This window comes from Dendropsophus ebraccatus, chromosome 2 (assembly GCF_027789765.1).
Source record: "Dendropsophus ebraccatus isolate aDenEbr1 chromosome 2, aDenEbr1.pat, whole genome shotgun sequence".
NCBI classification, from domain to species: domain Eukaryota; kingdom Metazoa; phylum Chordata; class Amphibia; order Anura; family Hylidae; genus Dendropsophus; species Dendropsophus ebraccatus.
In genome coordinates this window covers 207257811-207285156 of record NC_091455.1, presented here as the reverse complement: position 1 = coordinate 207285156, position 27346 = coordinate 207257811, and the positions used below count along the sequence as shown (strand labels likewise).

The following is a 27346-nucleotide window of genomic DNA, read 5'->3' as shown; positions in this document are numbered from 1 at the left end:
TTTTATATATTAAAAAAAAATCTCTGGTCTTCCAGAACTTCAGCTGCTGTATGTCCTGCAGGAAGTGGTGTATTCTTTCCAGTCTGACACAGTGCTCTCTGCTGCCACCTCTGTCCATGTCAGGAACTGTCCAGAGCAGCAGCAAATCCCCATAGAAAACCTCTCCTGCTCTGGACAGTTCCTGACATGGACAGAGGTGGCAGCAGAGAGCACTGTGTCAGATTGGAAAGAATACACCACTTCCTGCAGGACATACAGCAGCTGATAAGTACTGAAGACTGGAGATTTTTTTAAATAAAAGAAATACAAATCTGGATATCTTTCTGACAAAGTACAGCAAGCAATGCATTTCCATAATGCTGGCAGATTTCAGCTCTGAAGCCCGCAGGTAAGTATGTGTTCATAAAGTGACTCTACGTAGAAACTAAAATGTTGTATGAAAGATGAAGGTCCCTTTTGAGAAAGAGGGGGGGGGGGTGTGAAAATTAATTCAGCTTCAGCAGTGCACTAAGAGGTGTATGTGGAGGTCTTCACCCTGAGTCACGCGGGTCCTATTACGGGGGCATTCTGTGAGAGGGCGGAGTTTAATGGGGGCCCTTGACGGCCGGGGCCACAGTCACTGACAGTAATAACTTAATTTTAGACAGACGTCAAACCAAGATGGAATCTTTATTCTTCATGGTATCTGAACACCCAGAGATGTCAGGAGGGCACAGGCCACCAGTACAGCCCCTGCACTGATCACGCAGCTTTCCAACATAGTCAGTAATAAACAGATCTACCATTCTGGAGCCTGGGAAAGCTGGGGAGACTCCCGGTACAAGCTGTAGTGTTAACACACCAGTAACATTGTGTGGGTTAGTTCCATGTCTATCCCTGGGAAAGCTGGGTGACCAGCAATATGGAAACCATTACAGCTCCAGCAGAGATTGTCATCCAGCTTTTCCAGATTCCCAAATGGCAAATCTGTCTGCCACCATATTGCTGCATAGTAAGGCAGGGCTGGTATTCAGGAATCTAGGGAAGCTCTAGGAGTTGTGATGATGGCCATGGCGGTCATCACCCAGCTTTCCCAGATACTGATCCCACAACTAAAAACACCCAATAATATGTAGAGAACGTCGTCCCTCATTGGTCACATGGTGGACAGCCGCAGATGGTTCCGGTAACGTTAGGGGGGCCAGATGGAATGTGGGGTGTTCTGGTTCTGCACATCGATGATCTTCTCATAACGGAGTCCGCCCCCATAGTACCCCATAGAACTATCACCAAGCTGGAACTTGTAGTTCGACAGCAGCAGGGCGCACGCCCACACTGTATTGCATTGCCTCATAGGAAAGCATTGATCAGATCATTGTCCTGCTCCGTCCTGTGGGTTCGGCTGGGCTGGATCAGTGGCGGTTTCTTCAGCTGCTGCAGTCCCCTCTGTCACCCTGTTACCCTCCGCCGCCCCCTCAGGATCTTTTTCTTCACCCTCATCCTTCTCTTGCATCGCACTGGATTCAGCGGATTTGAGCTCTGGAGAAAAAAAAACAAACATACTGTATTGTTCCTGCTTATTATTGTAAAGTCCTATGCAGCCCCAGTCTGTTCCTACAGTACAGAGCGCCACCTTGTGGATAGAATTGTAATGGCAGAATTATATTAATATTCCTGTATATAGGAGCAGTACTATAGTAGTTATATTCCTGTATATAGGAGCAGTACTATAGTAGTTATATTACTGTATATAGGGGCAGTATTATAGTAGTTATATTCCTGTATATAGGAGCAGTACTATAGTAGTTATTACTGTATATAGGGGCAGTATTATAGTAGTTATATTCTTGTATATAGGAGCAGTATTATAGTAGTTATATTCTTGTATATAGGAGCAGTATTATAGTAGTTATATTCCTGTATATAGGAGCAGTATTATAGTAGTTATATTCTTGTATATAGGCAGGGCCGGCGTTAGGGGGGGGGCAAGCAGGGCAAATGCCCAGGGCCCCCATCCCCCAGGGGCCCCCTACCGCAGTTCCAGTGGAGAGGAGAGCACAGACAGCGTCCTCCAGCGTCTGGGAGTGATCCCCGGCTGCTGCTATCAGGGGTCACACAGAGGCTGCAGGACGCTGGGCTCCTTGTCTGCTCCCCCTCCCTCCAGCTCCTCTCACTGCACGTGACTTCCTGCTCTGGTGTGGAGCTGTCGGGACGATGGAGGAGAGGGCTGCCGGGTGAGGATGACAGCCTGCTGCTGCTGCAAGGAACATGAGGGAGATGCACCACTACACCCAGCATGCTAGAGGGAGTAAGTATTCTGTACATGTAGTGTGTAATGTGTATGAATGTAAGTGTATAATAGATGAATGCAGTGTGTATTACATGTCAAGTGTATAGTGTGTGGGCTAGATGGTTTGTATCTGTATAAAGTGTTTTCATGGGTGTGTGAGTGTGTGTGTATATATAATGGTGTGTGTGTGTATAAGCACTGCTGACTCCAAGTGTTGAGGTGAATACACTGTACATAGGAGCTGCAGCTATTCTCCGGCCTCATCAGTCCTATGTAATTGCTGCAGCTCCTATGTATAGTGTATGATGACATCACTAAGGCAATACGGTGTATTTTATTGGGAAAAAAATAAGGTGGTATTCAGTCCTTAGGTGGTGGTCACTGTATGGTGGTAATATTGGTCTGTATATAGTGTCATTATGCAGTGGTCACTCTTTGGCATTAATATTGGTCTGTATATAGCATATATACTGTATATAGTCATTACTGTCATAGATTGACTACCACATAATGACACTATACAGACCAATATTACCGCCATACAGTGACCACCACATAATGACTCTATATACACACTATATACAGACCAATAGTACAACCATTGAGTGATCGCCACATAATGTTGGTCTGTATATAGTGTGTATATAGAGTCATTATACAGGGGTCAGTCTATGGCAGTAATTTTGGTCTGTATATAGAGTCATTATGCAGTGGTCACTCTATGGCGGTAATATTGGTCTGTATATAGAGCCATTATAGAGGGGTCAGCCTATTTCAATAATATTGGTCTGTATATAGAGTCATTATGCAGTGGTCAATCTATGGCGGTAATATTGGTCTGTATATAGTGTGTATATAGAGTTATTATGTGGTGGTCAGTCTATGGCGGTAATATTGGTCTGTATATAGCGTATATATAGAGTTATTACTGCCATAGATTGACTGCTACATAATGACTCTATATATACACTATATACAGACCAATAGTACAGCCATAGGGTGACAGCCACATAATATTGGTCTGTATACAGTGTATATAGAGTCATTTATTATACAGTGGTCAGTCTATAGCGGTAATATTGGTCTGTATATAGTGTATATAGAGTCATTATGGGGCGGTCACTTTATGGTGGTAATATTGGCCTATATATAGTGTGTTTTCTTCAATAACGGTATGGAGGTAATATTTGGTCCTGATTATAGTGATTTTTTTTAATTAATTTTTTTAAAGCAATTCATATAAATAGTTCTTGTGTTTACACCACTAGCGGCAGTCCCGACATGTAGGGGCAGTCCCGACATGTAGGGGCAGTCCCGACATGTAGGGGCAGTCCCGACATGTAGGGGCAGTCCCGACATGTAGGGGCAGTCCCGACATGTAGGGGCAGTCCCGACATGTAGGGGCAGTCCCGACATGTAGGGGCAGTCCCGACATGTAGGGGCAGTCCCGACATGTAGGGGCAGTCCCGACATGTAGGGGCAGTCCCGACATGTAGGGGCAGTCCCGACATGTAGGGGCAGTCCCGACATGTAGGGGCAGTCCCGACATGTAGGGGCAGTCCCGACATGTAGGGGCAGTCCCGACATGTAGGGGCAGTCCCGACATGTAGGGGCAGTCCCGACATGTAGGGGCAGTCCCGACATGTAGGGGCAGTCCCGACATGTAGGGGCAGTCCCGACATGTAGGGGCAGTCCCGACATGTAGGGGCAGTCCCGACATGTAGGGGCAGTCCCGACATGTAGGGGCAGTCCCGACATGTAGGGGCAGTCCCGACATGTAGGGGCAGTCCCGACATGTAGGGGCAGTCCCGACATGTAGGGGCAGTCCCGACATGTAGGGGCAGTCCCGACATGTAGGGGCAGTCCCGACATGTAGGGGCAGTCCCGACATGTAGGGGCAGTCCCGACATGTAGGGGCAGTCCCGACATGTAGGGGCAGTCCCGACATGTAGGGGCAGTCCCGACATGTAGGGGCAGTCCCGACATGTAGGGGCAGTCCCGGCATGTAGGGGCAGTCCCGGCATGTAGCGGCAGTCCCGGCATGAAGGGGCAGTCCCGGCATGTAGGGGCAGTCCCGGCATGTAGCGGCAGTCCCGGCATTTAGCGGCAGTCCCGGCATTTAGCGGCAGTCCCGGCATTTAGCGGCAGTCCCGGCATTTAGCGGCAGTCCCGGCATGTAGCGGCAGTCCCGGCATGTAGCGGCGGTCCCGGAATGTAGCGGCGGTCCCGACATGTAGGGGCGGTCCCGACATGTAGGGGCGGTCCCGTCATGTAGGGGCGGTCCCGTCATGTAGGGGCGGTCCCGACTTGTAGGAGCAGTCCCAAAATGTAGCGGTGGTCCCGGCATGTAGCGGCAGTCCTGACATGTAGCGGCAGTCCCGGCATGTAACCTTCTGAACTATGTAAGGGCCCTAATACATGGAGCGAAAATTGTCCGAATCAGGATGCTATTTAAAGCAATTCATATAAATAGTTCTTGTGTTTACACCACTAGCGGCAGTCCTGACATTTAGCGGCAGTCCCAGAATGTAGCGGCAGTCCCGACATGTAGGGGCAGTCCCGACATGTAGGGGCAGTCCCGACATGTAGGGGCAGTCCCGACATGTAGGGGCAGTCCCGACATGTAGGGGCAGTCCCGACATGTAGGGGCAGTCCCGACATGTAGGGGCAGTCCCGACATGTAGGGGCAGTCCCGACATGTAGGGGCAGTCCCGACATGTAGGGGCAGTCCCTACATGTCGGGACTGCCCCTACATGTCGGGACTGCCCCTACATGTCGGGACTGCCCCTACATGTCGGGACTGCCGCTACATTCTGGGACTGCCGCTACATTCTGGGACTGCCGCTACATTCTGGGACTGCCGCTAAATGTCAGGACTGCCGCTAGTGGTGTAAACACAAGAACTGGCTAGACGAAGGGAGGAGTCCCGAAATAGCTATCCCAGGTGATGCGCCTGCACCTGCACTGATCCACCTTCCCCTCCCTGCTATGTTTTCCATGCAATAAACTATTGAAGACGACATCTGGTGAGTGCTGGACTATCTCTCCTTTCCATATTATAGTAGTTATATTCTTGTATATAGGAGCAGTATTATAGTAGTTATATTCTTGTATATAGGAGCAGTATTATAGTAGTTATATTCTTGTATATAGGAGCAGTATTATAGCAGTTATATTCCTGTATATAGGAGCAGTATAATAGTAGTTATATTCTTGTATATAGGAGCAGTATTATAGTAGTTATATTCTTGTATATAGGAGCAGTATTATAGTAGTTATATTCCTGTGTATAGGAGCAGTATTATAGTAGTTATATTCCTGTATATAGGAGCAGTATTATAGTAGTTATATTCTTGTATATAGGGAGCAGTATTATAGTAGTTATATTCTTGTATATAGGAGCAGTATTATAGTAGTTATATTCCTGTATATAGGAGAAGTATTATAGTTATATTCCTGTATATAGGAGCAGTATTATAGTAGTTATATTCTTGTATATAGGGGCAGTATTATAGTAGTTATATTCTTGTATATAGGGAGCAGTATTATTGTAGTTATATTCCTGTATATAGGAACAGTATTATAGTAGTTATATTCTTGTATATAGGAGCAGTATTATAGCAGTTATATTCCTGTATATAGGAGCAGTATTATAGTAGTTATATTCTTGTATATAGGGGCAGTATTATAGTAGTTATATTACTGTATATAGGAGCAGTATTATAGTAGTTATATTGTAGGTGGTAAGATGTAGAGACCTGCACCGCTCCAAATATTGCACACACGCGCACACACCTGAATCCTTTCCCTCCCCGCAATTTGTAAATGTAATAAAGCCGCTAAGCTGAAGAACGGGTGAGTGCTCCTACGTGTTTTTCTCCTTGAACAATTATAGTAGTTATATTCTTGTATATAGGAGCAGTATTATAGTAGTTATATTCCTGTATATAGGAGCAGTATTAGTTATATTCCTGTATATAGGAGCAGTATTATAGTAGTTATATTCTTATATATAGGAGGCAGTATTATAGTAGGTATATTCTTGTATATAGGGGCAGTATTATAGTAGGTATATTATTGTATATAGGAGCAGTATTATAGTAGGTATATTCTTCTATATATGAGGCAGTATTATAGTATATTTTTGTATACAGGAGCAGTATTATAGTAGTTATTTTCTTGTATATAGGAGCAGTATTATAGTAGTTATATTCCTGTATATAGGAGCAGTATTATAGTAGTTATTTTCTTGTATATAGGAGCAGTATTATAGTAGTTATATTCCTGTATATAGGAGCAGTATTATAGTAGTTATTTTCTTGTATATAGGAGCAGTATTATAGTAGTCATAATCCAAAAAAGAGACAAAGGAGCTTGCACTCACCAAAAAGCGCTGTGGTATGAGTCCGTTTTATTTTGTCTTGATAGACACGAGTGGGGAGGGGAAGTGAAGGCAGGGGCGTCCGGTGCCAGAAGAGGCGTGATCAGTCACGTGAAACGGCTGTAGCCACCGGACGCCCCTGCCTTCACTTCCCCTCCCCACTCGTGTCTATCAAGACGAAATAAAACGGACTCATACCGCAGCGCTTTTTGGTGAGTGCAAGCTCTTTTGTCTCCTTTTTTGGATTATCCGTATACTTTGTTTTAGCTTTGCACCCCTATGCTGCATACCGTAGGCCTATTACCCTCACCCCATATATCCTAGCTCGTGGGTACACATGACATGATACTGGACTCTGGTGCTAACTCAGATCTTCTTCCCCATTCGGATTATAGTAGTTATATTCCTGTATATAGGAGCAGTATTATAGTAGTTATATTCCTGTATATAGGAGCAGTATTATAGTAGTTATATTCCTGTATATAGGGGCAGTATTATAGTAGTTATATTCCTGTATATAGGAGCAGTATTATAGTAGTTCTATTCTTGTATATAGGAGCAGTAGTATAGTAGTTATATTCTTGTATATAGGGGCAGTATTATAGTAGTTCTATTCTCATATATAGGGGCAGTATTATAGTAGTAGCTAAAAAGCATGGTAAAAAATGGTACATTTTTACTGCGATTTATACAATCATAATTTGTAATGTGTAATTTGTTGCAATTTTAGGAAAATCATTGCAGAAGCATGTGAACACAGCCTTAGGGGAGCTGTATATTTGCTATATATCTGGTACAGCTTGTAGGAGAGGGATTTGATAGGTGATGTCATCCTGTAATTCGCAGTTAGTCAGCTGACCCAGGACAGACCACTTCCTTTGACACATTAAACACTGTTTTCCTGTGGGTCAGGCTGGTGATCACATGATCACACCGAGTTACAATAATAAAAAAGCATGGATGCAGCTGAGCTGGAATTAAAGAGATGGTGCTGTATGACTAGTAATGGTTAACGTGTATGATATGGACCAAAAAAAATAAAAAGGTATATATTCTGAGGAACCCCAGCAGTAGTGTTGGCCACCAACCTTTCTCAGCCAGCTTCTCCTGCCTCTCCTTCTCCTTGGCCACCTCCAGCTCTTGTTTCTCTCTTTTCTCCTTCAGGATTTTACAGACTTTTTTATGGGTGAACCAGTGAAGCTTCTGGCAGTTCTGATCACAATAGATGACCTGAAAAATGACAGTGCAGGACAGTCAGATGTCTGCAATGTGTGGCCGTAACTTCCAGCATGTCTGCTATCTTACAACCATTCAGAGGAAGTTGCATAGTATGACAGGTAGATGGCAGCAACATACAAGTTTTGTTTTTTTGTTGAAGGCTCAAAGTTGATATTCTTAAAGGGATATTCCTATTTATTGCAAATCCAGTGATCTTCTCCTGTGATCTTTACCCAGCAAGAGAATGACTAAAGTTGTGAGAGCTGTGAAAACTAACTCCCTTACTGTTCAATGGAGAGTACTAAATGCAAAAGCAGCCAATCCCCCCAATTCTATAGAAGTCGTGACCTCTATGAGTTGGTGAGGATGAAAGAGGTGAGACCCGTACCCATAAGGCATATGCTTTGGATATGATCCCTTTAAGTACTTATCATCAGCGACTGAACCTATGAGCTGCAGCTTACAGCCACACGTAGATGAGGATTTCTCTCGGACCTCAGAGTCTAATGTTAGAGTCGGGTGACTGATATCATTATGAAAGAATCGTGGGTGCCCCCCACCCCAGGTGTAATCTCCTATCATTACAACTGGAGCAAGTGCCTGTTACAGAGCTGCATTTCATCAGAGTCTCGGTTTATGGATTTTAAACTAAAACTAGGAGGGTGGTTTTTTTTTTAATATTATAAAAGCAAAAAACCCAGACAGGTGCAGCAGAGCTGTGACTATGCACTGTGCACCGCCATAGCCTCACCATTTAAGCTGCATCTATCCTTGATAAGCTGACCATCCACCCACGAGGATCATTACTCAGCAAAACTCCACCCACGAGGATAGCCAACCCACAAAACTCCACCCATGTGGGTAGCCAACCCACAAAACTCCACCCATGTGGATAGCCAACCCACAAAACTCCACCCACGAGGATCATTACTCGGCAAAACTCCACCCATGAGGATCATTACTTTGAAAAACTCCACCAAAGAGGGTAGCCAACCAGCAAAACCCCTGCCACGAGGATAGCTAACCAGCAAAACTCCACCCACAAGGATCATTACTGGGCAAAACTCCACCCACGAGGATCATTACTCTGCAAAACTCCACCAAAGAGGGTAGCCAACCAGCAAAACCCCTGCCACGAGGATAGCTAACCAGCAAAACTCCACCCCAGGGGGTGAGGTAACCAGCAAAACTCCACCCCAGAGGATAGCTAACCAGCAAAACTCCACCCCAGAGGATAGCTAACCAGCAAAACTCCACCCCAGAGGATAGCTAACCAGCAAAACTCCACCCCAGAGGATAGCTAGCCAGCAAAACTCCACCCAAGAGGATCATTAACCTGTAAACCTCCATCCCTGAGGATCACTGCTGTGCAGGGTCTCTGCTGTTTAGTAAAGGTAGACTCACCAACTTGCAGACAGAGCATCGCTTATCTGCACCCTTCTCTCCACACGTAGTGCAAAACTCTGCATCCACAAAGCCCACCTGGCCAGTAATGGCTTGTGTCAGCACAGAGAAGGCTGTGGGGTCAGAACCCTAGAAAACAGTAAAAAGAAAAAAAAATAATGCATCACTAGCACCTAAATTCTAAAATAACATTTTAAGTACCGACATAAACTAATTCTGAGTAACTAGGTGGATCTGACATGCAGGAAATACTGGGTGGTCGCTCCTAGCAGCCATATTGCTTGTCACCCAGCTTTCCCAGATGAAGGACAGAATAACATTTTTGACTACAGAATAGAGAACAAATCAAGGTATTAGAATAATTGAGAATATTTATAAATAAATATATATAGGTATTACTGCTATATACTGCTATACACTAACCACTTCCACGGGAGCGATGCTTCGGACCAGTTGTTGGAGGAGCGTGGCCTCACAATATGGAAATTTCCGGATACTTTCCCTAATGAACTTTTCTTGGTAAACTGGAAAACAGTCGCCGTCTCGACCCTTCAATAAGCTAAAAGGATCATTCAGAAGATGATCATTAGCATAACCAGAATTATTATCAGTAACAAACAGCAAAGTATACACACTAATGTATACCAAATATTATATATATTATATATATATATGTGTGTGTGTGTGTGTGTACACAATTGTGAAACATGTATCCAACATACTGTAGGAAAGCCTACAAATAATACAGCTATCCGCAAGAGACTCAGGATAGCATAAACTAGTAACAGAGAAGCTGAACAGAATGATGCATCACTTACATTGTTCTGTGCAGCTGATCCAGAGATCTCCTCCTGAATAACATGGACAATAAGTAGTCCTCTCCATTATGTGCATGAGCTCAGTAGTCCTGGATATTCATGAGAAGCAGAAAACTCTGCCCACCAGCTGCTGATTGGCAGTTCTCTATCCATGCTGTGTATAGGCAGTTACCTGTCAATCAGCAGCTGGAGGGCAGGGGTGCGGCAAGAATCCTATTCTCCTGCATATTAGGAGAACGGCTGAACAGAATAATGTAAGCAATACAGTATACTGCACATGATAAAATGTAGAGTAAGGCTGGGTTCACACCATTTTTGCAATCCGTTTTTCTCATCGTTTTTTTTGCAAAAAAACAGATGGAAAAAACGGATGCAAGTGTGTGCATTTATTTTTCCATTGACTTCCATTATTAAAAAAAAACGGAGGTTTTTTTTTGTTTTTTTTTATGGACACAAAAACTTGGTCGACCACGTTTGTGTGTCTGTCAAAAAAAAAAACGGATCCGTTTTGATCTTTTTTTAATAATGGAAGTCAGTGGAAAAACAGATGCACACACTTGCATCCGTTTTTTCTATCCGTTTTCATCCGTTTTTTGCAAAAAACATGAAAAAAAAAAGAATTGCAAAAACTTAGTGTGAACCCAGCCTTACACCTTATTATACAATATGAAGCACAGACATAGCATTTTATTTATAGCTTCAATGCATCTGAAATTAAAAATAAAAAAGTAACAGTTTTCAAAATAATCCTAATTAAAAATGTCTCTCAATTTTGAGTGTAGAACTTCTATGAGGGCCTATGTGTCTCCATGGTAACAGACTACAAACACCCCCTGTAGTCAGGCCTTGAAGTCACAGTCACCTTTTGATGAGCGTGTCCAGCGAGCCCTCCTGCAGGCAGCTGCTGCACCTCTGGAGGATACAGCTGATGTAATGCATCTTCATGGCCAGGATCTCGTTCATGTCCCGCTGCTTCATGCACTTCTCACAGATCAGGTCCAGCACCGCGCTGCATTTCTTTAGAGCTTCCGGTTCTAACAGCAGCGGGTTGTCTTTTATCAGGAAAACTATCTAGACAGAAAATTAGATATAGTTGTCGAAACCCTTTTTTTTTTCTTCCAATTTTTACTTATAGTAATTGAGGATCAGCATTATCTAGAAGCTGATCTACCGAAAGATCTGCTGTGATCTGCAGGGTTTGGTTTGCGGGTGGCTTCAAGCAAAGACTTAACAGGTAAACAGCAACATCCCTGGAATTCCGGGGCAGTGAAGGAGTTATTATAAGCATTCCTGGTGGCCTAGAGCGGGCTATAATGCCAGTATCCCTGTGGTTTGGGGCAGTAAAGATTGAAGCATCCCTGGTGGTCTAGGGCAGTTAAGATGTTCATTTAAACTTCCCTAGTGGTCTAGGTCAGGGAAAGGGGTCAGTTTCTACATCCCTATGGCAGTAAGAGAGATAATTTAGGTATGCGAGGTGATTTATGCTAAAGAAGTTGTTAAGGCAGGGATCCCTGGTGGTCTAGGGCACTAAATATTTAAACATTACTGGTGTTCTAGATGTTCATTTAAGCATCCTTAGTGGTCAGTTCCTACATCCCTATGGTCTAGGCATCCCTGGTGATCTTTGGTAAAGAAGTGGTTAATGCAGGGATCCCTGGTGGTCTAGGGCAGTAAGCTGTTAATCATACCTAGTGTTATTCCCCTCCCCAGACTCCAGTGATGTCTGCCCTGACAGGAAGCTGAACCTGATGTGCACTTGCACTGAGCTTCCTGTAACTCCCCTGCACAGATATCAGGAGTCGGTGAGTGATGGAGGACGTGGCTGTGGCCGGACAGCTGCAGGGCTCTCACTGTGTGCGGGCAGGATGAAGTGCTATGCCTGCCCACAACGGGGGGGGGGGGGGAGAGCTCCCTACCAGCACCATCCTCCTGGTATTACTTTCTGGGCAATCTGGTCTCTTACCAGCTAGGTGAAAACTGGCATCTTCCTCATCTTCCTCTTTCCCTGTCTGCAGTGACTTTACAAACCTCCTCTAAAACAAAAATCCATCTTGAGTATTAGAGTAAATGGAAAACAGAGGAGGGGGATGCAGCTGCAGTTTCTCTCCTCTGCTGCAAGGAAAGGGGGAGGAGCACATGTAGGGAGGCATTTGATTGGCTCTGAGTGCTGTCACATTAGGATAAGCCCGCCCCCTTGGGGAGCACAGAAAGAGAGAATATGCACATCCATTCTGGTATTATACAAAAACCGCGAGCTTTACCTTGACCGGATGGAGGTTGGTGGTTGTGATGATCTTGTGTAAGGGTCCCGCTAACTTAACAGGCAACTTGGGTTCTTTATTTAACCCTTGAGGTTTGGTGTAATAATCCAACTTCTCACGTGGAAAGAAGTTGTTAATAACGGTGACGCAGTCGTGTTGGCCTGGAAGATAAAGACAGCATTGAAGGAAGCCCTAAGAGGGGCGAGTGCAATATCGGGGGTAAAGATTGAATAGGACCATTCTATAACAGCATGGCATGCTGGGAGTTGTAGTTTTGCTACCGCTGGAGAGCCTTGCACTGAAAACCAACACACACACGAAAAACAAAGAAGAGCGGGGAGCAGCTGGGAACCAGGGTAAAGTGATTTTTTTTTTTTTTCCCTGTTTCGGAAGGGGGCACAGAAGGGACATTAAGAACATTTCTAAACACATCATTTAAGATTTTACCTACAAAAACTGCTATTTGTACGTCCGGTCTCCCCACGGAGAGATGCTGGCGTGTTTCAGGGGACTCTGTTAAAAGGCTTATCCAGCGCTACAAAAACATGGCCACTTTCTTCCAGAGACAGCACCGTTCTTGTCTCCAGTTTGGGTGCAGGTTTTATAACTCAGTTCCATTGAAGTGAATGGAGCTTAATTGCAAACCGCACCTGACCTGGAGACAAGAGCGGTGCTGTCTTTGGAAGAAAGTGGCCATGTTTTTGTAGCGCTGGATGACCCCTTTAAACTACAGTATTGGTCAAGATTTGATCTGATCACGCATACCACAAAGTGGAGTTCTCTAACAGCATGGCATGCTGGGAGTTGTAGTTTTGCAACAGCTGGAAAACCTAAGATTGGAAACCAAAGTGCACAGGGGACCTGGAAGCAGCGGGGGACCAGGTATAAGAGTATTGTTTTTTTTCCCCCCTGTAAGGGGCACAGCAGAACATTTGTAAACATGACGTTAGAGATTTTACCTACAAAAGCTGCCATTTGCGCGGCCGTTCTCCCCACGGAGTTGACCACATCGGTGTCAGCCCCAGCCTCCAACATCATCCAGACGATTTCTTTTTTCCCTAAGACACACAAAGAAAAATCAGGGTGACTATCCCTGAGAGGTGACGACAGCGGGGCGGCCGCCATGTATACCGTGTATACAGATGTAGCAGAGCCCGCACAGTGCCGTACTGAGATGCAATGTTCTAGAACGGCCGCCGTGTATACAGATGTAGCAGAGCCCGCACAGTGCTGTACTGAGATGCAATGTTCTAGAACGGCCGCCATGTATACCGTGTATACAGATGTAGCAGAGCCCGCACAGTGCCATACTGAGATGCACTGTTCTAGAACGGCCGCCATGTATACAGCGTATACAGATGTAGCAGAGCCCGCACAGTGCCGTACTGAGATGCAATGTTCTAGTTTCCTATTCTGTGTAATTTCAAGTTTTCTTCTTCTCTATTCTGACACAAAGCTGGTGACAGAATTCTGCTGGTTCCCATGTTAGAAAGTGTAACGCATTGTTGGAGTTCACCTCCTGGGACACCTAGGAAAGTGGGAATACTGTACACCCTAGCAGCAGAATTTTCAGTGCAGCTCTGGATGTGCTTACACCTCAATAAAAGATGACAACAACTTAAAGTGTCACTATCGTTTAATTTTTTTTTTTTTTTTTGCAGAAATCAATAGTCCAGGCGATTTCAAGAAACTTTGTAATTGGGTTTATTAGCCGAAAAATGCATTTTTATCATGAAAAAGCAGTTTGAAGCTCTCTCTCCCTGTCTTCAACAAAAAGTTAATTTACAGCTACATCACCAGGCTATCTTCTCTTAGGTCAGCACTGACCTCTTTGACCACTAAATACCGGCTTTCACATAGCTCCCACTGTGTAATCCTTTGTTTTCTTCTGCTGACTAATCTCCCTCCTCCCCCTCCCCTCTCCATAGAACAGACAGGGCACGTCTGATGCAACAAGACATGATTTCCTGATAATGAGCAGAGAATGAGAGAGAGAAGGGTGGGGGGCTGGGGAAAGTTGTTTTTTTTAATGCAGATAATGGCATATTTGCCTAATTACAAAGTTTCTTAAAATCACCTGGACTAAAAAAATAAATAAATATGACAGTGACACTTTAATGTGAAAAAGCACTCAGTATTTTATGTAAAACTAACAGCAAGTGACAACCAGGAGGGACCAATCCAGTATTATGTAAATGAAGCAGAAGCCTTCCATAACTTTCAAATATACAGTTGAAAAAAAAAAAAGTAAGTGAACCCCTGGGAATCAGTATTATATTGATTACATTGTGTGTCTATAGTGGTTACTAAGAGAACAGTAATATGATATTCTGTGAGTAATCCAGAAATCCAGGTAATTGCAGAGGGATCACTTACTTTTTCTCCCTGCCCTGTGAGTGTTTACTCAATGTGATTGATGAAAGACATAGACAACACCATCTGCCTATCATTACTTTATTATTGTTTCTATAAGGGTTCACTTATTTATTTCTTGCTACTGTACAATTTCCACCATTGTCTAGACTTCTGCTTGCTGTCAGTGAATGGGAACCTTTCTGCTTACATTTAGGACCTGAACTTTCCTTGACCCTCTGGCTCACATGACTGATGGGTTTGTTGCAGAGGATAAGCTAACCTTGTACATTGTAACAAACTCTCTGTAGTGAACGGCAAACTGCAGGACATTTCATTGTTGTATTTATATATTTAACACTGGACAAACCTTTATTAGTGCTGTATGAAATATTAAAGGGGAACGCCAATAAAATATAATTTTTTTTAAAGGGAATGTGTCATTAGAAAATGACTAGTATAAATACTGTTTTTAGGTTAAATATTTTTTTTACGAATTTTTGGTGACATTTTTTCTAATTTTCCCTTTTTCTACCTATATTAAAGGATAATCCTGATATCTTGCAGTTTTCATTCTCACTGGGGCTAAAACTAAGCTGAAACTTCCTGTAGTGTCTGTGGTGATAAGAGGAGGCTGCTGTACAGTGATCTGTACAGCATTACAGCATCATGCGACACCAGTAGATAGGGGAGACAATAGCAGCTCCCTGTGGAATGACCTCTTCAAAGGTCAGAGAGCGCGCTCAGTAATGTTTCACATTCATCTCAAGGGGACATAGTCTGTCTATTGCCCTCTATGTCCATGAGGCTTGCTGTAAAGCGTGTCACTAAACGCTGTTAAAAACAGCCCAGACGAGATGGCCGCCTGCATAACAATGTACAAATAGTGAAATTTAAGTCAGAAAATAGAAACAGATTAGTAAGTTTTAGTATCTGACTCTAATGAGTAAAAGAAAATTTAGGTGACACCTTCCCTTTAAAGCAGCCACCTGACCATGCTGCAAAGAGCGGGTGACCACCACCATCACCACCGGCCGACAGAGAAGGATGGTAGTTTATCTCAAAGACTTAATCTCTGGTGGAGTGCACCTTTAATTTTCAGTGTTCAGTATCTACACCCACAGAGTATATCCACAGGCACCGTATCATTACAGCTGCTTTTATCCCCATAGTCTCTGCCCATGACACTTAGGGCCAAGATCTCTGACTAACCAAATCATGGGGCACTCAGCGTCACTATGAGGGGTTCACATGGTGATTATTATCTATCAGAACATGAGGATACTCATCCAGTATGTGATCTGTGGGCGCGAAAGATGCCAAATCTAAAATAAACCTCCAGTACTTTGCTACAGAAAGGGCATTCTGATGTTGTGTTGCTTTCATTCCTTTTTTTTTTTGTTCCAAAGCAACTAAAGTCAAGAATTAAGAAAATTTGCAAACGCTATTAATTTTACATCTCCATCTGTTTTGTGTGCACAGCAATTCTGTAGAATGATATTTCTCCATGGTAACAGACTACAAATAAACCCAGTGTAGTCTGATCCCGCAGTCATGTGCCACTCTCTTCCTCTGACTCTTCTTTTGTCATCTACAAGTTATTTTAAAGAGAAGGCAGAGTAATAAGATTCCAGGATCTGACTACACAAGGTTTGTTTGTAGTCTGTAACCATGGAAACGGGAGCTGTATACAGAAACCTGCAGATCGCTGTTTACAAGGTGACTTCATCTTTTTAGATCAGATTGTTACAATTGTATCCAGCCCAGACAATCCTAACCTGCCCGGACTCCAGACTGATACACTGTAACAATATGTCAGGACAGGAGAAAGGTCTGTGCTGCTGATGTGTTTACCTCACAGGGGATTGCCTAGATTGGATACAATTGTAACAAACCCTCAGCTGTAATATTCTCAGCCTTGGAATATTAGAATATTTCCATTTATCAAAAACAAGCACTGAGAATGGTGAGAGAGTATGTTTGTTGGCCCTTTGGGAGCCATTAGTTTGGATGTGAAGCAGCAGCTGTGTTTTTAGGGTCAGATACCTGACAGACAAGCAAACATCAGGGCGGTGTATCCATGCTCGTGCTCGTTGCAGTTCACGTCCGCTCCGTGCTGTAGCAGCAGCTTACACATGTCCACCTTCCCCTTGTAGGTCGCGTGCATCAGAGGAGTCATGCCGTGCTGGAAGACAAAAGGACATGATGGGACATAAGTCTCCGCCCCCTAAAAAAAATAAGAAACTTTGACACCGGCGGCCCAAACTGACAGGGGGGCGGCCAGCAGCCGAAACTTAAAGGGGGCGGCTGACACTGACGGGGGGCGACCGACGGCTGACAATGATGGGGGGCGGCTGGCAACCGACAACACCAACAGGACGCAGACACTGAAGGGGGGGGGGCGGCCAGCAACTGGCAATGACAGGAGGCGACCAACACCGATAGGAGGTGGACAACACAGACAGGAGGGTGACCGGCACTGTCAGTGTGCTACATCTTATGCATTTTCCATTGTTCTCAGTATACTTCATTTCTCTAGAATGAGATTAAATTCCCTCCAGTTTTCCATTGCGGTGACCACAGGAACGACTTTCTGTCCCTTAAAGCCAACGATGGTCACTGGTTGCCAAGGTTACTGCTGCATAGCAACCAAAGTGCTCGGTCCTAAGCCAGGCACCCAGTGGATACACTGTGTAGTCAATAATCGTCCACTGTCCCACTGGTACAATGATCCCCTGTCCATAGGTTGTGTGTGGTATTGAACCTCAACTCCAATGAAGTGAATGGAGCTCTGCTGCAATACCACACGCAACCTGAGGACACCGGTGGTGCTTTACCTGGAAGGACAAGGTTAAATGAGCTGTCGTTTCAAACAACGTCCCTCCATGTCATATGGAACATATCTGTAAATCACTTCACTTGCCAAATGACTCCTCATCCCATAAAAAAACAGCTTTAAACTCTGCGTCTCCCTTCCATGCAATCTGCTGGCCACTGCCTGTTGTAGGGAGTATAGTGTCTCTGGTAACAGCGAGATCAGGACAGAACAAAAGTAGGGGAGGGGTTTAGCTTGTACTATGTGCAGAAGAGACGGGAAGTCTGGGGCAGTCTGCCTGCTGAAGAGGATCCACACTGATCCTGAAAGGTAAATCAAGGCTTCCCTCATCTCTCATACAGTTCTGGGCAGCTATACCAGTGTATCTGCTACTATATGTACAGACTGCTACAGTGTAATGTCCCTCCACACTTTAGTTTCTCAGCAACAGTAGCAGCTCAGTGCTTAGTGTAACCCCTACTTTGCTGTGATGCTGCTGTTTCTTTCCTTTCTGCTCATCTAACACTGTGCAAACCCAATGCATCAGTAACCCCTTCTCCATGCCATCTATAGTAGTGTACTGTGTAAATCTTCCCTCATCACCTTGTAGTAGTAGTAGTAGGTGCTGTGATTGGCCAGAGAAGTAAGAGAAAGGAAGTGCTGGTGTGAGTACTGCTGGCTAACAGCCCATCCCCTGAAAGGGAGAGAATGAGGAAGGGCCATGCATCATGGAGGGGTCTTAATAACGGCAGTGACTGCACGAACATCACCTGCCACCACTCTGAAGGGTTAACAAGACGAGTAGCTAAGCCATGTTATATTTGGTGTACACCGGCTTCCACAGTAATCCGCTATCAGCGTCCTCCTATATGATTGGACAGATTACAGACCTGGGGTTCACATAATGTATACAGGGAGCGAAGGTTTTCTCGTGTCTTTTACGCATCACAAACCTTCAGTGCAAATCCTCTGGGTAAATGCAGGAAGTTATTGATCGCTACGGGTGAGAGCTGAGAGTTATGGATCCGGAGAATGACTGCTGGAAACATGTGTGCCGAGCGCTCAATCAATGCGACACTGTGCGGCCGCCATGTCTGGAGGAGGAGTAGCCCGGTGCCTGAGGGAGCCATCACCGATCCGTGCACAGCCCTATAGATGGAGCCATCACCGATCCGTGCACAGCCCTATAGATGGAGCCATCACCGATCCCCGCAAACCCCTATAGAGATGGAGCCATGACCGATCCCTGCACAGCCCTATAGATGGAGCCATCACCGATCCGTGCACAGCCCTATAGATGGAGCCATCACCGATCCGTGCACAGCCCTATAGATGGAGCCATCACCGATCCGTGCACAGCCCTATAGATGGAGCCATCACCGATCCCTGCAAACCCCTATAGATGGAGCCATCACCGATCCCTGCACAGCCCTATAGATGGAGCCATCACCAATCCCCGCACAGCCCTATAGATGGAGCCATCACTGATCCCCGCAAACCCCTATAGAGATGGAGCCATCACCGATCCCTGCACAGCTCTATAGATGGAGCCATCACCAATCCCTGCACAGCCCTATAGATGGAGCCATCACCGATCCATGCACAGCCCTATAGATGGAGCCATCACCTGTCCGTGCACAGCCCTATAGATGGAGCCATCACCAATCCCTGCACAGCCCTATAGATGAAGCCATCACCTGTCCATGCACAGCCCTATAGATGGAGCCATCATCGATCCATGCACAGCCCTATAGATGGAGCCATCACCGATCCCCGCAAACCCCTATAGAGATGGAGCCATCACCTGTCCGTGCACAGCCCTATAGATGGAGCCATCACCGATCCGTGCACAGCCCTATAGATGGAGCCATCACCGATCCGTGCACAGCCCTATAGATGGAGCCATCACCGATCCCTGCAAACCCCTATAGATGGAGCCATCACCGATCCCTGCACAGCCCTATAGATGGAGCCATCACCAATCCCCGCACAGCCCTATAGATGGAGCCATCACCTGTCCATGCACAGCCCTATAGATGGAGCCATCACCGATCCGTGCACAGCCCTATAGATGGAGCCATCACCGATCCCTGCAAACCCCTAAAGATGGAGCCATCACCGATCCCTGCACAGCCCTATAGATGGAGCCTTCACCAATCCCTGCACAGCCCTATAGATGGAGCCATCACCTGTTCATGCACAGCCCTATAGATGGAGCCATCACCGATCCATGCACAGCCCTATAGATGGAGCCATCACCGATTCCTGCACAGCCCTATAGATGGAGCCATCACCAATCCCCGCACAGCCCTATAGATGGAGCCATCACCTGTCCATGCACAGCCCTATAGATGGAGCCATCACCGATCCCCGCAAACCCCTATAGAGATGGAGCCATCACCGATCCCTGCACAGCTCTATAGATGGAGCCATCACCAATCCCTGCAAAGCCCTATAGATGGAGCCATCACCAATCCCTGCAAAGCCCTATAGATGGAGCCATCACCGATCCATGCACAGCCCTATATATGGAGCCATCACCTGTCCGTGCACAGCCCTATAGATGGAGCCATCACCAATCCCTGCACAGCCCTATAGATGGAGCCATCACCTGTCCATGCACAGCCCTATAGATGGAGCAATCATCGATCCATGCACAGCCCTATAGATGGAGCCATCACCTGTCCATGCACAGCCCTATAGATGGAGCCATCACCGATCCATGCACAGCCCTATAGATGGAGCCATCACCTGTCCATGCACAGCCCTATAGATGGAGCCATCACCTGTCCATGCACAGCCCTATAGATGGAGCCATCACCGATCCATGCACAGCCCTATAGATGGAGCCATCACCGATCCATGCACAGCCCTATAGATGGAGCCATCACCGATCCATGCACAGCCCTATAGATGGAGCCATCACCTATCCATGCACAGCCCTATAGATGGAGCCATCACCGATCCATGCACAGCCCTATAGATGGAGCCATCACCGATCCATGCACAGCCCTATAGATGGAGCCATCACCTGTCCGTGCACAGCCCTATAGATGGAGCCATCACCGATCCCTGCACAGCCCTATAGATGGAGCCATCACTGATCCCTGCACAGCCCTATAGATGGAGCCATCACCGATCCCTGCACAGCCCTATAGATGGAGCCATCACTGATCCCTGCACAGCCCTATAGATGGAGCCATTACCTGTCCGTGCACAGCCCTATAGATGGAGCCATCACCTGTTCATGCACAGCCCTATAGATGGAGCCATCACCTGTCCGTGCACAGCCCTATAGATGGAGCCATCACCGATCCCCGCACAGCCCTATAGATGACTGCACCCCCTGCTGACACAGTGACACGCACCAGTACTGATCACATTTAAAAAAAAAAAAAAAGTGAACTGTTTTTTTTTTGTTTTTTTTAAATAAAATTTAAAGAATCCAGACTTATCATCATGTGACTCTTACCTCATCCAGACAATTAACACGGACATCTTTACTCCCCAGAAGTGTGATGGCTTCTTGGACGTTTCCTGCAAAGGAGACAAAACAGATGATGAGGAATAATACAGGATGTAACTCAGGATCAGTAATGTATGTACATAGTGACCCCACCAGCAGAATAGTGAGTGCAGCTCTGGAGTATAATACAGGATGTAACTCAGGATCAGTAATGTAATGTATGTACATAGTGACCCCACCAGCAGAATAGTGAGTGCAGCCCTGGGGTATAATACAGGATGTAACTCAGGATCAGTACAGGATCAGTAATGTAATGTATGTACACAGTGACCCCACCAGCAGAATAGTGAGTGCAGCTCTGGAGTATAATATATGTACACAGTGACTCCCATCAGTAGACTGTATTACACCCATCTCACCCTATACATTTACCAACCGTCTGACTACATTTCGGTTGCTGGTATTTCTGAGTTACCATTGGACCTGTTAGGTTTCTGAAGTTTTATACATAAATTTCCCTAATGAGGAAAGTAGAGCAGCCGGTAATGAGCCCCAGGACCCAGGCGGCGGCCGCAGCGCAGTCAGATAGGGATCCCGGAGGGGCTGAGCGCAGGGAGACTAATGGCAATTAACTGTGAGCCAGAAAACTAGTGTCAGCTCCATTCACTGCCGGGGAGCCTGTTATCGGGTCCGCATTACCGTAATCTCCAGAATATCTGCCTCCCCATATCATATCACAATTGTGGGGTGCAAGGTTAGATCTCAATGTAAAAATAACTGAGCAGTATTCATTATTTTCCTTCTAGGTGGAGACAGCATTTGTCTGAGGAGTAGCTTGCTGACTGTTTCCAAAAACAAGCAGAATTGAGAATGCAGCTCTGGAAAATCCTACTGTTCAGTACACCCCCATTATCTGTGCCCCCATAACAATAGGACTATTCCGCTTCTTAGGTGTATGGAGAAGTCTTGGGACAATGTTGCTCGGATACATTCACCCATGAGCGAGGTTCTCACATAAGAGGTATCGGAAGATTCGTGGTTGCCATGGCGCCTCGATGTCGTGAAGACGGGAAGGTAAATTAGGAGTAGTTTAGCGAGGCAGACAAGGGAGGGCGGTGCGGTATCACCGTGGGAGGGCCACGACTCAGGGCGCCATTGACCCGTTCTGTAGTTAATGAAGACAAAGTGCGATTAAAGAGTCCAATATGCGGAGGGGTCACTGGGGTCAGCGGGTGATCTGTGGAGATCCAGGCAGGATGGAGATTAGCCGATTCATCATCTTACTCATGGCTACAACACCATGACCAATAATCTATTATAGAACGTAGCACCGGTCCTAGGGGGACAGCTAAAAAGGAGACATTAACGGCAGTACTACCTGTGCTGGCATCATATACAGGGACTGCAGTACCATCTGTGCCGGCATCATTTACAGGGGGGAGAGAGGGGGGGTGGCAGTACTCTGTGCCGGCATCATATACAGGGACTGCAGTACTATCTGTGCCGGCATCATTTACAGGGGGGAGAGAGAGGGGGGGGGGGTGGCAGTACTCTCTGTGCCGGCATCATATACAGGGACTGCAGTACTATCTGTGCTGGCATCATTTACAGGGACTGCAGTACCATCTGTGCCGGCATCATTTACAGGGAGAGAGAGGGGGGGTGGCAGTACTCTCTGTGCCGGCATCATATACAGGGACTGCAGTACTATCTGTGCTGGCATCATTTACAGGGACTGCAGTACCATCTGTGCCGGCATCATTTACAGGGAGAGAGAGGGGGTGGCAGCGCACTCTGTGCTGGCATCATATACAGGGAGTGCAGTACTATCTGTGCCGGCATCATTTACAGGGACTGCAGTACCATCTATGCCCGCATCATTTACATGGGTAGCAGTACTATCTGTACCCGCATCATTTACAGAGCTAGCAGTACTATCTGTGCCGGCATTATTCACAGGGGTGCCAGTACTATCTGTGCCTGCGTCATTTAAAGGGGAAGAAAAACTATCTGTGCCTGTGTCATTTAAAGAGAGGAGGTGGCAGTACTCTCTGTGCTTGCATCTTGTACAGGGGTGGCAGTACTATCTGTGCCCAAATCAGAGGGGTGTGAATGCAGGCCCTACATTGGTGTAATGGAGAGGGTGTATGTGGATGGAGTGATGTGACTCTTTCCTTTGTTCCTGGCTCCTCCTCCGTCCTATAAATCCCAGATTATTGGAATTTAACCCCCTAGAGGACGATCAGCAGGGAAGCGCAGTGGGCAGATCTGACTGACCAGAGATTAGTAACCAGAGTCCCCATCTTTCTGACTCCAGCAGCAGCCGCGGCAGCAGGGGGTGATCCGGCTCCTGCCCGGCTATAATCACTGCAGATTATCGCTTTAATTATGTCTAGTGCAGATTAGTGAGGAGCAGGGAACGCAGATCCAGAGCAGGTCACACCCGGCCGAAAGAAACATAAGGGTATCAGGAGTATGGTACAGCCGAGCCCTGACCACCTGCACATATATAGTGTCAGGCTACACTGCCGAGCTGTCCTTCTATTAATGAACCAGGAGGCTCAGGATGAACAATGTTCTATGAGTATGAGCTTCCAGTACTGTGGTGACAGATGGACAGCGCCCCCCAGGGACAAAGCCACATCTGTAGAAGTGTTTCGGAAAACCTTTACCTCATGTGACCTCGACCCCAATGGGCATCTTGAGGGTGAACTGGGACCCTCATCACCCATCGACAGTGCCCAGCCTCACTACTGCCCCCAGGGGTCAACGGGCCTGAACCTCAACTGCTAAGTTATCTGGTCAACTGGCCCCATATTCATATTTAAGATGGGAAGATGTTAGGGTGCCCCCATAACTAGTCTTAAAGTGACTGTACCACCAGGCCCAGGCTGACGCACTGGAGGCGGGCCGACCCACCCTTAGTGGAAGGAAACCCCCGCCCCTCTATGGTAGGGTTCCATTGATTCTAATGGAGTCACGTAATGGAGGGGCTAGGGTTTCTTTCCACTAAGGATGGGTCGGCCGCCTCCAGTGCTTCAGCCTGGGCCTCATGGTACAGTCACTTTAAGGACTGTATCATCAAAAACAGTGTCATCTACACATCCCCCCCATAACACATCTACACATCCCCCCATAACAGTGTCATCTACACATCCCCCCATAACACAGTGTCATCTACACATCCCCCCATAACACAGTGTCATCTACACATCCCCCCATAACACATCTACACATCCCCCCATAACACAGTGTCATCTACACATCCCCCCATAACACAGTGTCATCTACACATCCCCCCATAACACAGTGTCATCTACACATCTCCCCATAACAGTGTCATCTACACATCCCCACATAACACAGTGTCATCTACACATCCCTAATAACACATCTACACATCCCCCCCTATAACACAGTGTCATCTACACATCCCCCATAACACATCTACACATCCCCCCATAACAGTGTCATCTACACATCCCCCCATAACACAGTGTCATCTACACATCCCCCCATAACACATCTACACATCCCCCCATAACAGTGTCATCTACACATCCCCCATAACAGTGTCATCTACACATCCCCCATAACAGTGTCATCTACACATCCCCCATAACAGTGTCATCTACACATCCCCCATAACAGTGTCATCTACACATCCCCCCATAACAGTGTCATCTACACATCCCCCATAACAGTGTCATCTACACATCCCCCCATAACACATCTACACATCCCCCATAACACAGTGTCATCTACACATCCCCCCATAACACATCTACACATCCCCCATAACACATCTACACATCCCCCATACACATCTACACATCCCCCCATAACACATCTACACATCCCCCATAACACATCTACACATCCCCCCATAACACATCTACACATCCCCCATACACATCTACACATCCCCCCATAACACATCTACACATCCCCCCATAACACATCTACACATCCCCCATAACACATCTACACATCCCCCATATACATCTACACATCCCCCCATATACATCTACACATCCCCCCATAACACATCTACACATCCCCCATATACATCTACACATCCCCCATAACACATCTACACATCCCCCATAACACATCTACACATCCCCCATATACATCTACACATCCCCCATAACACATCTACACATCCCCCATATACATCTACACATCCCCCATAACACATCTACACATCCCCCATAACACATCTACACATCCCCCCCATAACACATCTACACATCCCCCCATAACACATCTACACATCCCCCCCATAACACATCTACACATCCCCCCATAACACATCTACACATCCCCCATAACACATCTACACATCCCCCATACACATCTACACATCCCCCCATAAAACATCTACACATCCCCCCATAACACATCTACACATCCCCCATAACACATCTACACATCCCCCATATACATCTACACATCCCCCCATAACACATCTACACATCCCCCCATAACACATCTACACATCCCCCCATAACACATCTACACATCCCCCATAACACAGTGTCGTCTACACATCCCCCCATAACACATCTACACATCCCCCATAACACATCTACACATCCCCCCATAACACATCTACACATCCCCCATAACACATCTACACATCCCCCATAACACATCTACACATCCCCCCATAACACATCTACACATCCCCCCATAACGCAGTGTCATCTACACATCCCCCCATAACACATCTACACATCCCCCATAACACAGTGTCGTCTACACATCCCCCCATAACACATCTACACATCCCCCATAACACATCTACACATCCCCCCATAACACATCTACACATCCCCCATAACACATCTACACATCCCCCATACACATCTACACATCCCCCCATAACACATCTACACATCCCCCATAACACATCTACACATCCCCCATAACACATCTACACATCCCCCCCATAACACATCTACACATCCCCCCATAACACATCTACACATCCCCCCCATAACACATCTACACATCCCCCCATAACACATCTACACATCCCCCATAACACATCTACACATCCCCCATACACATCTACACATCCCCCCATAAAACATCTACACATCCCCCCATAACACATCTACACATCCCCCATAACACATCTACACATCCCCCATATACATCTACACATCCCCCCATAACACATCTACACATCCCCCCATAACACATCTACACATCCCCCCATAACACATCTACACATCCCCCATAACACAGTGTCGTCTACACATCCCCCCATAACACATCTACACATCCCCCATAACACATCTACACATCCCCCCATAACACATCTACACATCCCCCATAACACATCTACACATCCCCCATAACACATCTACACATCCCCCATACACATCTACACATCCCCCCATAACACATCTACACATCCCCCATACACATCTACACATCCCCCATACACATCTACACATCCCCCCATACACATCTACACATCCCCCCATACACATCTACACATCCCCCATACACATCTACACATCCCCCCATAACACATCTACACATCCCCCCATAACGCAGTGTCATCTACACATCCCCCCATAACACATCTACACATCCCCCATAACACAGTGTCGTCTACACATCCCCCCATAACACATCTACACATCCCCCATAACACATCTACACATCCCCCCATAACACATCTACACATCCCCCCATAACACATCTACACATCCCCCATACACATCTACACATCCCCCCATAACACATCTACACATCCCCCATAACACATCTACACATCCCCCATAACACATCTACACATCCCCCACAACACAGTGTCATCTACACCCCCCCCATAACACAGTGTCATCTACACATCCCCCCATAACACATCTACACATCCCCCATAACACATCTATACCCCCCCCCCCCCCCCCATAACACATCTATACCCCCCCCCCCCCATAACACATCTATACTCCCCCATAACAGTGTGTCATGCAGCCGTGTAGCCCTCACAGCTCGGGGACTACAGCTCCCAGCATCCTCTCCTCAGCTCCTGGCACACCCACCTTTGGAGATAACGGCCACCAGCTGCTTCTCCTCCTCGGTCAGCTCTCCTTTCCTGGGCGCCATGTTACGGGCTGTGGATACACAACACGCCGGCTGCGATACAATGTACCAATGTATCCAAATAAAGTATCACTTCAGTGAGATGACAGGGAGACGGCGGCCATTACTACTACTGGCAGCAGCCGCCGCTGAGCCCGGAGCTGAGCCTGCTCACGGCGCGTACCACTCTGCAGCCTGGAGGGGGGAGCTCACCTATACACATCCCTGTATACCGTCCTAGAATCAATCAGGTGAA

At 46.4% G+C, this 27346-nt stretch overlaps 2 protein-coding genes across 3 annotated transcripts in view; one reads left to right on the top strand and one right to left on the bottom strand.

Annotated features, from left to right (window-relative positions):
- BZW2 (basic leucine zipper and W2 domains 2) overlaps positions 1 to 27346 on the top strand; it is a 64552-nt gene that overhangs the window by 2343 nt on the left and 34863 nt on the right. The gene's annotated exons all lie outside the window — the stretch shown is intronic.
- Positions 651 to 27251, bottom strand: ANKMY2 (ankyrin repeat and MYND domain containing 2). 2 transcript variants are annotated; one of them, XM_069959319.1, is made up of 10 exons: positions 27051 to 27251; positions 20992 to 21056; positions 16751 to 16889; positions 13312 to 13410; positions 12353 to 12513; positions 10954 to 11162; positions 9697 to 9832; positions 9274 to 9402; positions 7740 to 7881; positions 651 to 1518 (listed from the first exon to the last, which is right to left on the bottom strand). In XM_069959319.1, the coding sequence occupies exons 1-10, from the start codon at positions 27112 to 27114 to the stop codon at positions 1352 to 1354; spliced, it is 1311 nt and encodes a 436-aa protein (XP_069815420.1). In that variant the 5' UTR covers positions 27115 to 27251; the 3' UTR covers positions 651 to 1351. The 2 variants fall into 2 exon arrangements, with proteins under 2 accessions (XP_069815420.1, XP_069815422.1); XM_069959321.1 differs by lacking the exons at positions 20992 to 21056; positions 27051 to 27251 and adding an exon at positions 17231 to 17320.